Raw genomic sequence first — 13,795 nt, 5'->3', positions numbered from 1 at the left:
ACTTATGGCTATGCCACTCATAAAATATAGCAATCTGATGTTCACTCGGTGAAAGATACATTTATCTGAAATAGACAAATACCTTCTATATATCACGCAGTTTAATATACATCTGCGGTGATTTCTCCATGAAACATGACCTGTATAGCATATCAAACGATTAGTTAGCAATAAACTTGGTAAAATTATTCGTTATATGTATATTGGTTTACTCATTTACTTAAAAAAACTAAGTTGCCAAAATATATATGTTACTAAACATAATAGCTTCATCATCACCAGCAGTAGTAGCAAAGTAACAGCAGCAGTTGCGGTGGAAACAGAAGCAGCAAAAGCAAAACTACAAATGTATGTAAACTACATGTATGAATGTTAAAATTGAATGAACTGATTGCGACATTGTATGATTTCTGATTCACAGGTTCCAAAATAAAACAGTGTTTGGTTGCTCAAAGGGTCGGAGACGATCTGAAATACAGTTATGATGATTGTTCAAAGGAATATAACTTTATTTGTGTTAAAGGTGAGAGTGTTTTTAAACAGGCTATGATTTTAGTGTCATATGATTAAAAAAAAGTAAAGGTGGAACATTTGATCCTTATCGGAAGGCACATACTTCGAATAAACCAATTAGGTAAATGACAAAAACTGTAAACTGTATACTTGGTCTGTTAACATACTAGTACACATTGATGATATTTGAATTTTTTTATGTATGGTCTCTAATTGAATTGCACTTCATAATCAAATTGATGTATGTTTATAAATAATAATTCTAAAAAAAATGTATGAACATGTTTGTGATTTTAGTTAGTTTTAGGAAATTGATCATTTTTGCAGGTGATGACATCATTTCATCATTTTCACCACTAATATCACTAAAGATGGCGCGATATGAGGAATTTGAAGAAGAAATAGAAAAGTACGAACAGTCCACGATGACTTCCTCAGAAATCTTTGAGTTATTTCCCTCCAAGGACATACCTTTTGAAGTGTCTTCAGCATATGTTTCTCTAGTAGCAACATCCTATGTTCAACCAAAAATGGCGTCTGTAGAAGTCACATCTTCTGAGAAACCTGTTACCTCTACCGATACACCTTTAGAAGTTTCTCCTACTGATGTATCTTCAATAGTAACATCCGTTGTTCAACCTAAACATTCATCTGTAGAAGTCTCATCTCCCGAGGAACATGTTGTAGATACATCAACTGAAACATCTACCAAAGAAACACCTGAAATGATTGATACAATATCGGCAACATCAGTTCTGGTTATACCTGCCATAACTCAGACATCATATTCTGAATCAGACACTAGTTTACTGTCATCAGCTGTTGTAGATACTACAATCTCTTCAAACGTCTTAGCTTACATTGATACCTTACATTCGTCGGAAATGTCCTCAGAACAAGCTAAAACCACCCGAGATGCAGTAGATGCATTTACTGTAACAAAAGACATTCCAATGACAAATACTATTACAAGTGATAAAATAACAGAGCAAAGTTCGCAAAGTACAACACCGGTTACAGGAAGTTCTAGCATCGGCGGATATTATCCAGAAAGTGCTTTTGTTGACAAAATGGAATCTGAAACTACTGTGATTACACAAAAAGATATTTTAAAGTTGTTGCCAAGTAGTACAGTGCCTTTACAAGAAACTTTGTCAACGAAAATGCCGAAATATATACAGCCTTCAGATTATATTGATTCTACACGTTACGCAGTTGACACTGAAGAGACATATAATACACTAAGTACGGAATCGCTGTTACTGCAACCCACACAGTCTGTTCCATCCCAGTCCTCCTCTATCAGATATATGGACTTATCTGTATGTAGTGACCGATCGTGTCTCAATGAATCAACTGAACTGGATGAACTAGAAAGTGAACCTTCTACCACAACGCCTTTTGTAACTGGAGCTGTATTAGTTTCAGCAAGTGAGTCACAACCTCCAGATGTTATTATGGAACCTACTTCGACTCAACAGCTCGTGTCTAGTGATGTCTCGGCATATGAATGGGACACACGCACTTCTAAATCTCGAGATATTTCTGAAGAATTGGGCCTCCTTTACACACCTAGTGTTGCAACTTCATCAAGTGAATCAACACAAACATCATCCATCTCTGAAGATGTAACTTCAGAGTTTGCACCCTCGTCTGTTATTAGTACTCAAGATGTAATTTTTACGGAAAACTCCATATTGCCCGATTTACATGAAAGTTCAAAACTGCCATTCAGCTCGATAGTTTTAACTACAAGCGAATCAAGTATAATGTCATATGATTGCACTGTGATAGATTCCACTTCAACTTGCATCGATACCTTAAGTTCTACATATACTACAGATGAACTTTCCGAATATAAAACACAGTCGGAGACTTATGCTGTGACAGAGACTCCTATTTTTTCATCATTATCATCATCGCCGCTATCATCATCAATATCATCATTGCCTTCTCCTCCTCTCCCAAAATCATCATTCCTGTACGTAACCTATGATATGGACAAAGACACTGAAAGTTTAATGCCTGATATGCCTTCATCAGCCACTGCTACCGTTGTTCAGACATCCAGTATGTATGACTACGGATATGATTACGGATACGATCAAACTGGTGATGAATACGATCATGATGATGCGACAGATGAAGGCAGAACATTTTCGCCTTCATCTACCACTAGAACCGTTGTTGAGACACCGAGTATATATGAATATGATTATTATGACAGATACGATTACACAACAACACCGGATCAAATTGGCGACGAAGACGATCATGATGCAACGCCAAGATATACTATAGACACTTACGATCCAGTAATAGATACGTTGAATGAAACAAACAATGTAGACGAAGAAATACCTGGAGATATAGACAAGGGAGATATGGACGATGATGATAACGAGGTTGGAAATGCTAGCGCAGACACAGGAGAAATTGTAGAAAAGAAAAATGGAGATGAAGAAGAAGGTAATTTCATTAAGTATTCCTTTCCCTTTATATGTTTTGCAAAGTTGGTCGTTTTCCCTAAATGGTAGTACTCGCGTTTTATCATCCTAAATTCTGGAATGTTCTTATTATCATGTATCTTAATATAACACTAGGTAGATATATTGGATGTCAAATAATAAAGCTTTCAATTTCTATATTTTACTGTTCCGTCTTTAGTTTGTTTTACGAATGTTCTGTTGCAGGTATAGAAGCTGGATTGTGGGTAGCGTTTGCTATATTGATTACACTGGTTCTGATCGCACTCATACTCGCTGCTTACCTTTATCGCAAGTGAGTATTTCATTTGATCTTTCTAAGGCTCTCAGGGACATGTTTGTTGAAATGACGAACTGCTTAGAAAGTTTCAATATGATTTCCACTAATATTTAAGTGTTGTTAAAACCAGAATATTATTTGATCAAAAACAGTATTGTGTCACTACTTGAAAATGATAATTTGCGTGTTTTATCACAAGTTAGATCAGGATTCGTAGATTGAAAGTTAAATGGAGAATTGTAGTAACTCGTTTAGCTTTAAAGAACAACTTACGACAGTTTTCTTAACTTCAGTGATAGGAACATAAATTATTACCTGTGGCAGACAGGAGCTGAATTGTGTAAATTTATAAAGCGTTTTGCGCTGATAACGCATTCTAAGTAAGGAAATTCTGCTGAATGAATAAGTGATGGTAAATAGAAAGGCCAAGTCTGTCAAAATAAGACATTGATGACGTGAGAAGAAATTACAAACAGAAGGCCGATTGCATTGTCAGGAATTATCTGAATAATGTATTGTATTACATATTTATATACAATTATCTCGTGAAGCTATTCCATCCGTCTGGGTCCGTATAATTTATCACCATTTCAAGTCTAATGTAAACTTTGACTACATGCATACAACTTTCGCGCTAAAATGAATTAGAAAACTTTGAGCTGTTCATAAAGGTTTTTAAAGTGGAAACACAAATGTTTGCAATTCTTTTAATTTAATTTCACAGTATATAATTGTTAAACAATGAGTATTATTTCTATAAGTAGTAACAGATTAACATCAGGGATGATAAATCTTTGCTTTTATTTGCAGACGAAAACTTCAAAAATCGAAAGACATAAGCGCTGCACCACCAGCTGCAGCTGGAGAGACAGTGGAATTAAGGGACTCTCGTTCTCCTTCTCGCGAGAATGGGAAACCGCGAGAATCTGCGACATTCAAAGACCCTGCTTATGATATATAGCACCAGTTCTGCTAGAAATGTATTTTGGCGTCTTCCAGTGTTTAGAAATGGTATAACAAGTTCAGTGCCTTTGCATTAATTGGACAGGGATTCAGTCACTCATTAATTTAAAAAAAATACTTAGAAGTGGGATCTGAAAAGCTCTGGATACTCTTAAACAAAAGTGATTTAGAAATAGTAAGTGGAGTGCCTACTGGATAATGAATTTGGAAGGAAATATGACTTCAGTGAAAGCATTCCGTGCCTTAGTGCATTAAAAGTGTTTTGTGTGTTTGTATTGTTTAGTTTGGTTTGGAATGCACTGAGTTATAGCATGAGATTACAAATATAGTCTTAACAAATCTTCTAACGCTACACACTATCTTTTAATTTACTTATAGTACATTTTTGAAATTTGGAGTACTTTTGGACAAATATATTTTGAATGTAAATTTCAGTAAGATAGATTTAAATATCTTATAATTTCATCCCTAAATAAGTGTTCGTTAGAAGATTTATTAAGTGTACTATTAATGATTTAAGTACAATGCTCAAAATGAGTGTTCAAAATGTTTAACATAACAGTAAACACAGCAACAACAAGTGCGTGTCTTTTAAGCAGATAAATATATTCTGTTCGGTTCATTGTTTGCGGTGACAGGATATCATTTGAGCTGCGCCAGGAGAAAACCAACGTAGTGCGTTTGCAACCAGCAAAGATCCAGACCAGCCTGCGCATCCGCGCAGTCTGGTAAGGATCCATGCTGTTCGCTTTCAAAGCCTATTGCAATTAGGGAAACTGTTAGCGAACAGCATGGATCCTGACCAGACTGCGCGGATGCGCAGGCTGATCTGGATCCATGCTGGTTGCAAACGCACTAAGCTGGTTTTCTCATGGCGCGGCTCATTTATCTTTTTTATTAAATCGGAACTTTATAGCCACTTTCGTAGAAAATGTGTACATCGTCTACGTAAATTTAATAATAGCTTACTGTAATGTACACGCATTCAAAACCTGATAAACAGTGCCTTACGTAAACTTGCTGTGACACAGAAATGACAAAACCAAAAGATATTTCAAGAATAAGAAGACACGCCCTTTTCTTATGCCTAAGGTTAGAGACCACAAATATGAAAAACGTTCAGGGAACTTACTTCGAATAAGATAAACGTACGGATGTGCCCGTTTCGAATGCCTGAGAAAACGTGTTCTTTTCTTTTGCTTCAGAAGACACTTATGCCTACGAAAACGTTTCCTTTTCTTATGCTAAAGAAGACGCACCCTTTTCTTATGCCTAAGAAGACACGCCCCTTTTGAGGCATAAGAAGACGCGCCCTTTTCTTATGCCTAAGAAGACACGCCCCTTTTGAGGCAAAAGAAGACGCGCCTTTTTCTTATGCCAAAGGTTAGAGACCACCAATTCAAAAAAGCAGAAGGAACTTACTGGGAATAAGATAAACGTGTAAATGGGAATAAGGTAATGTTTGTTAGTTCTAACTGGCCAGTCATGTAAACAAACCCAAGAAGTGTTGTTTTATTTCAAAATTGACTTTTTACTGCATTTACAGTTATACAATTTGACAAAATTAGCTACATTTTATGTGTATTGAAAAAGAAGTTTTATCAAACGGATTTCACCCGCCGTGCCAATGATGTAAACAGGGGGTCATCTCAATCACACGAAAATTACTTAAAGTATCACTATATGTTTTTCGTCCAATATTTTGGTGGAAACAAGATAGTTCTTGCAAAAAGTGTGATTAGATATATATGTTTCGATATAAGGAAGGCCGCAAACGCCATAATGGTATAATGGAAGTCTATGGGAAAACAATTATAGTTCTCTGACTTTATGAAGACACGTCCTTTTCTCATGCCTAAGAAGATGCGTGCATGTTTATTTCAGCTGGCATTATTGTCTGTGTGATATTAAGCGAACATGGTTTTACAATTTTTGCTTTCGTAACGTGATGTAAGCTAACAGTTTAAATATATGTAATTGTTCAAATATGTTTTTTTTTTGTGTGTGTAGATTAAGATGTTCAAACGTGATTAAAGATGACATGTATAATTCAACATATTTCATCGTGTACACATTATGGTCAGAACCGCTTGTGTCCATATGCCAAATTTGTATATATTTGGACCAAATCTACATCGTTTTACACGTGCATTATATCTGTCTTTGTCATACAAACACTGATATTATTTATATTTTGTATGAATTATATAGCATTAAGTTCGTTCTATATGATTATGAAACAGAAAAATGCGAATTTACCAGCTATTACATGTCATACTGTTCTAAAATTATCTTTGAGGTAATAAAAAGTGTAAATGCTTATTTTAACAAAAGGGATTTTATGCATCGTCTAATTTGCTGTGGGTTGACTTCAGGTGATGAAATCCTATTTTTTGTATATTGAAAGAGTACTCAATAATACTGTTTTGAAAGATGTGATTTCTATGTTATTGTAATTCGAGCGAATTGCGAAAAAATATATTACATCATGAATGGTTTTCCCTTTCTTTCTTTAAACACCCTACGTGATTGCCTTATTGATAAGTCTTACTTATTCCTACCAAGCCAACTGGCATTCTGAACCTTGACCAGGCCTGACATTAGAATATTAACAAGAAAAAAAGAGTGTATTAATAGGCACCACGTCCACATAATATTTTACTTGCTGTTTCTTCAGTTCGTGCTTTCAAATTCAACTTTAATTTGTTAAGTCTGACATTGGATAAACATCTGTATATGACTTGAACACAGTTACATTATTCGCCAAATTTGTTTCTATACAAGGGCTGTCACAATACACTTTGAGCATATCCCTATGTATTGGGACACACTTGCAGCGCATTTATGGCGATACGTTTTACGATGTATTTCGACACCCGCATGTTCTGATTTGCAACATTTCATTTATTTTTAATTCTTTTATTTAGCTATAATATACTTAATTAACAAGGAACACTGCGAACTAAATCTCGACAAAACAAGAACTGAAAAACTACAATAAAAAGATCGAACAAATATTTACAAAGAACAAGTTTTTTTAGCATTGTTATCAAATTGAGAAAATTCGTTTATTCAGTGATAAGTGTTACATTTCAACAGCTTCCTAAAGATATTTAATTTACAAATATGTACGATCTCACTAATTCTCAGCCAGCCGACCATTACAGGGATTAGTAGGAGAAATTGAACATGTCGGCTGAAGTCTCTGGTCGAGGACTCATATACTCAAGCAGGGTATATAAATTGTCATGTTGCTTTTTCACTGAACATGACATTTATTTATTCAAGTATAAGACTGTAATAAAAATAAGAAGATTTTAAGTCCGTATTGTGTCGCTTATAAAACCTAGAAATCTAAACCTCCAAGGGGACGAAAGGAAGTAATGTATATACAAAAAGCACGTTAGTTTTGGCGATCAAAAAGTCTAATCTTGATAAGCTATCACTTAAAATGATATCACAGAAAGTAGGTTCCAGTTCCTCTTCTTGCACAGTCCTACGCGCTGGACAATAAAGACGATTCACTTTCGTGTTCCTTTATCACTAACATGGCAATCTATTGTACAAAATAAGAATATTCCAAGTCCATGGATGATAAAGCAATCACTTAAAGTACAAGCAATTGGATACTTATGTTTCATAGTTGAAATACCATATACAATCCAATACATAGGTTTACAAAGTTCAAGCAAATAATTAATCTAGGTCGTATAGAACTGGATTTTTTTGTGTTATTAACTTTAATTACTTTTAACACAGAATCAGCCACTATGCTCTACTTCGTAAAATAAGACAGTTATAAAGTTGTAAAACTCGTTTAGAGTCGAAATTTCACAATCCATAGATGATCAACTGCATGTTGGCCCCACGCCACTTGATCAATCAATCCCATCACTCCCACAAGCGTTGTATCTTCCGTAAACCAAAAGGGTCAAAATTAGTCTGAAAAAAAAAAAACGTTGCAGAAGGTAAAAAAAGATCTTAGGACAAAAACAACAACAATAAAAGAAACCAAACGGAAGGATAACGAGACAAAGAAATGAAATCAAAAGAGAAGTCAGTGACGGATCTGGTCTTCAAAACTGAACAAACACGAAACGGCTTTCAAAATAATCATTCCAGTTCAAACGGCAAAAGTTAAAACGCTGCAGAAACCAAACGACCGAACTGCAGCCAGAGAGATGATTTGAGCCGCGCCATGAGAAAACCAACATAGTGCGTTTTCGAACAGCATCCGCGCAGTCTTGTCAGGATTCATGCTGTTTGCTGACGGTTTCTCTAATTGCAATAGACTTTGAAAGCGAACAGCATGGATCCTGGCCAGACTGCGCGGATGCTGGTCGCAAATGCACTATGTTGGTTTTCACATGTTGCGGCACATTATAGTCCAAGACCAACAAGTAAATAGTCATAAGATAAAAATCTATTTCCATGGCAACATTTTAAGCAGAATCATTTATCTAACATCGAGGAGACAGTCTCAACATATGCATTTAAGGTACTGGACCCGTAATAGTAATGTTCTTAAAATTTGCATTAACTTGATACAATCTTAAAGTTAACATTGTTTCGCACTGTTTTGCAATTTTTAAACAACTTTTACCGTGTTTCAATGTGATAAACACTGTACAAAACGTTCGCAGAGAATTCATTATACCAACAATTTTGATAATACAAACCTCAAAGTATTGGTAAACAATTATAAAACACAAAATAAAACTGTTGATAACATTTTTTTCTGTAGAGCCTCAAGTTAAAAGGTTTTATCGAACAGAAATTTAGCTCCAACACTGAAAAATCATGGCTGAGTCCCGTGAGACTGTTTTAAATTTTACTCTCTACATTCAAAAATAACCACGGGCAGATGTAAAACCTACCTAAATTTCTTCCAGAATATGTAAACTAAAGAGTAAAAGCAAAATAAAGTACTTTTACCGCATGTCACTCAGTATTTTCAAAGATGGCTAACCCTGCACTCTTCTGTATTAGAGGTAAAATTCACTTTAAACATGCAGCAAGCAATGACTTATCAAATGAAAAAAATCGGTTTAATGTATTAAATCAATAATAAGTCTTGCAAAAACAGTTTAACTTTCTAGAAAAAAGAAATATAAAGAAAAACAATGTTTGGCCCTAGTGGGGCTTGAACCTTCGCCCTCCTGAAAAGTTAGTCAAAGTAGGTTTATGGTAGGAATTGAATACTCTTCAAAAAAGAGGTACACTATTACGGGTCCATCGGTGCATATACAAGATGTAAGCAGATTTTGATTTTGATCTGCAAACAGCTTTGCCAGATCTTCTAGATATTGCCAACAACAAGGCAGTATATGCTTTAAGCATGTACGACCATGCCAGAAAAAACGAGGTATTGCTGTTAATCCCAGCTGCTTTCACAGAATATTTTGATCTGGCGTACATCTAGTTGTAAAACAGGCATCCTGTTTTCGTTCAAGATATTTGTATAAAAATATATGTAAAATGCAAAAAGATAACAGTTTTTATCAGTTCTGCATATCATCAGACAATGCTAATTCCCATGATTAGACGTGCACATACTTAGTATAAAGTTTGTAATGGCAACTTCTAGCTGTTGGCCAGCAAATCTGACAAATTGTCCTTCCAATAATCCATTGCCTGTGCAAAATTATTCTCTACTTTCTTCAGTAAGCGTTAATTAAGAAATCGTTGTGCAATAGTTCCATTATAAAGTATCTTTGAACAACTTAAATGTATACTTATTGTAGACTATTAAAAATGAAGTCGCCTAATCAATTTTACCAAAAAACTTTTTTTTTTAATTTCTTTCAAGTAGTCTCTAGTACCCCATTTATTCAGGGTTGAAATTCATTGACCAGTCCTTTTCCTATGCTTCTAGAGAATGGATATCATTTTGCAGAATTTGTGTAACAAGATAGGATTCCCGCATAAGACATACAATGGTTTAATATGCAAATGATCTACTGTTTCTTTTAATAGAGTCGGTAAATGGTTAAGGTAAATCAGGAAGAGACAGGGGCTTATTGCTAAGCCATGAGGAACTGCAGAGAGAACAGGTAGAGTGCATGAGGAACAGCCGTCAACAACGACACTTTGGGACCTCTCTTTGAGTAATGACTTTGTGCTCTGTGATGCTAATGGGTGGACTCCCAGTGGAGTTTATGTATTATTTTATGGTCAACCTTATTGAATGCGTTAACATGATTGTCAGTTTGCTGGCCATACTCTAGATTCTCGAAGGCCCGTAAAAGTTATAAGTTTTGTTTCTCAGATAAGCTCTGAACTGAAACAATATTGGTTATGACAAAGTTGTCAAAGTAGGACGAGATGTTAGAAGCTAAAATATGTTCCATCATTTAACAGGCAGTGCATTTTGAGGATATAGGCCTATAGTTGCTAGCCTCGCATTTTTTGGCCTTCCCTGTATTCTGTATCGAAGTGACTGTATTCTTCCATCACTCGGACTTGAATATATCTTTTTATGACTAGAGCTGTCCTTTGGTGAAGTGAATCTCCTTGAGTAGTCTTGCTTGCGGCTTATGTTTTATCCCTTCAAAACTTAACCATGCTATTTTCTACTATTTTTCCTTAAAATTGTATTACGCACTTCATAGTACATAAGATGAAATTTAACTAAATATAAGTGAAATCTGACAAGAGAAGACCCGTGGATGGGGCTTAATATTGTTATATCGTAATGTAAGTAAGCCGTTGGTCTTCTAGGACCATCCAAGTGTTGATTGCAAAGAAAAATTCCGTGTACCGAATTCGGATAAAAACCGTTATTTTCTATGCACACATATATAATTATGTATAAGAAATGTCCGTTTTGGCACTACATTTAGCGTACTGCTGCTCCACAATTCAATGTATCATTTCAAAAGTCTTAGTATCGGTGGAAAGTGTATGTGCCCAGCTACAGTTTGATACCTTTCTATTATATTTCTGCCAATCAAAGGACCCAAGAGAACCCCGTGCCGGCATAGCTGAGCACGGATTGAATTTAACAAGAAATAAATAGGAACACAAATGTGGTCCTCTTGTTTGTGAAACGGTGTTATTCAAAGGACGTATGGTTATTGGAATAAAGAGTTTGCATACTGGGTGTGACATTGCGGAATCAAATATATAAGATTCCTTACGGCAAATATATTAGATTCCTAATGGGTATGATATTACGTAGTGCGCATGTGCGAAAAATGGTTGCAAATTTTGAAAATTTCTGTGTAAAATTAAAAAAAACTTGGATTAAACGTGCTATTAGACTTCTTATTATAAGGATAATATGTTGCATGGATATATGTTAGTTTTGGTCAACTGTTCAAATGCCTAGAAAACGTAAAAAGACGAAAGAATCACCAAATAATGTTCAGTCCGTATCAAAACGTCCAAACACAATGGCACAAAATGGCGGAATAATTCAACTAGGAAACCAAGGAACACCAAATATGAGCAACAACAATCAATTTCAGGCAAGTCAGAGCTATAGTTTACCACCTCAGTTACCATATCAGAACTATAATAATCAATATATGGCTATGAATTCAGCATCACCAGTTTTGTCACCGGGAAACGTCCCAACAAACCCTAATGTACAGGGTGATATGATGTCAATTATCATACAAAGGCTAGATTCAATGGACAAGAAATTAACCCATTTAGAAAGTATTCAGTCTAGTGTCAACTCGTTAACGGTAAAAACTGACACCATGAGCAAGCAGATTAACACTATAGAGTCCAAAATACAGGACATCGAAAATAGCCGTGCCTTTGACACCAGTCTATTGGACAGTATAAACAAAAGGCAAGATGAGCTTGATAAAATGATACAGTCGATGAAAAAGGGTGAGAGCATGCAAAAAAGCACAGAAGATGACCTGAAAGCCGAGATTATAGACTTAAAATGCAGAAGTATGAGAGACAATTTGATATTTTACAACCTAGGCGAAGAGAAGGATGAAAACTGTGAGAACAGAATATTATCATTTATTGAAGAAGAATTGAAAATTGAAGACGCAAAATCTAACATAAAGCTACACAGGGCGCATAGGCTAGGGAAATACAGCCAACATAAAACTCGACCAATTGTTGCAAAGTTTGCCTATTATCCAGATAGAGAGAGAGTGAGGAAATCTTCAAAGCAGTTAGGCGGCACAACATTCGGGATCAGTGAACAATTCCCCAGGGAAATCATGGAAACTAGAAAAAAGTTAATCCCAGTCATGAAAACAGCACGGGAAAACGGAGATGAGGCGTTTTTGAAGGTAGACAAATTGTACATCAATAAGAGATTATATAACGGTATTACCATTTTTTCGTATTCATGCATGTATATATTGTTGTATATGAAGATGAGCTGTATATGCTTAATTCAAATAAAATGTATGTTCTGTTCTGTTCTGATATTAGTATGATAAGTTTCAACAAGATCATATTTTATTTTATAGAAAAGTATGAGAGAGAGAGAGAGAGAGAGGTTTGGAAACTGAGATTTTCAAGGAACTGCCAGTTAAGTTCTTTAACCATTTTAGTACCTTAATATCAGGGTTAACACAACAAAGGAAGAAATCTCTTATTTCCATTGCGGTCCCTGCTTACGTATCTGTCTGCTGATAGTAAAACTACTTGAATTTTATGTCATGAATGTCAGATGGTAGTGCTGCAATCAAGTGTTGGTCGGACATATAGGTGTTATATGCTGTTTCTTTGACTTTTATGTTTGTTGTGTTGACATTTCTCTTGCTGATTCTAGGTGAGTTCTTTACTTTTACAGTTCTGATATTTGTGTGCTTTGACCAACTGAGATCTTTACTTAAAGTGAAACCCTGTGTATTTTATTCATTCTATTAATTTGATAATTATGTTATGAAATAACTGTGTAATTGTAAATACTTTTTTTTATATTTCTTTCAAGCAGTCTCTAGTACCCCATAATTGTTTCCTCTAATATAAGCTTGAACAATCCAAATATACCCAGAAACAGCATATGCTGACACGAATATTTTAAAACCTCTCTTTAATAAATACCATTAACTGTATGTTTACTCTGCAAATAAGTACCATAGTAGATATTTTCAGGAAGAATGAATTCACCCTGTAGGCATTATTTATTCCGCCGAATACCACGTAGTTTAATGCAGGACATGCGAAACTCAAGACAGTGCCGCAGTGCATTAATACATATTCACACAAAAAAAGCATGTACTGCCACAGTGATGCAGTGACCGTTTTAATATGTGACTTTTAATAAATAACGTTAACTGTATGTTTTATCTGTATATACATACCATCGTAGACTATTGCAGGAAACAAGAAATTATAAGTTGTGCCAACTTGTAATTATACCAATAACATACAATGGACATAACTACCATAGTGTAGCAACCGTTTTGCATAAAAATTACCGCAGTGTAAAAATGTAGTATATTTTTGGTAATTCCTTCTATTTGCAATTGCGAAAAATACGATTTTTACCCAAATACTGCATTTTGCACTATGAAATGAGCACCCCTATTTTTCTGGTACGTATTAGTCGTCTCCGGTAGCCCGCCTGCAA

General features: G+C 35.2%; 1 protein-coding gene across 2 annotated transcripts in view; it reads left to right on the top strand.

Moving 5' to 3' along the window:
• Positions 1-6,740, top strand: part of LOC123561838 (uncharacterized) — a 33,398-nt gene extending 26,658 nt beyond the window's left edge. For both annotated transcript variants that reach the window (XM_045354479.2, XM_045354482.2), the window contains 4 exons: positions 422-523; positions 841-2,982; positions 3,207-3,294; positions 4,090-6,740. In XM_045354479.2, the coding sequence (XP_045210414.2) occupies positions 422-523; positions 841-2,982; positions 3,207-3,294; positions 4,090-4,240 (2,483 nt within the window). In that variant the 3' untranslated portion in view covers positions 4,241-6,740. The remainder of the gene's footprint in view (positions 1-421; positions 524-840; positions 2,983-3,206; positions 3,295-4,089) is intronic.
• Positions 6,741-13,795: the final 7,055 nt, after the last annotated feature.

This window comes from Mercenaria mercenaria, chromosome 10 (genome assembly GCF_021730395.1).
Source record: "Mercenaria mercenaria strain notata chromosome 10, MADL_Memer_1, whole genome shotgun sequence".
NCBI lineage: Eukaryota > Metazoa > Mollusca > Bivalvia > Venerida > Veneridae > Mercenaria > Mercenaria mercenaria.
This window is presented reverse-complemented; position numbering and strand designations above follow the sequence as displayed.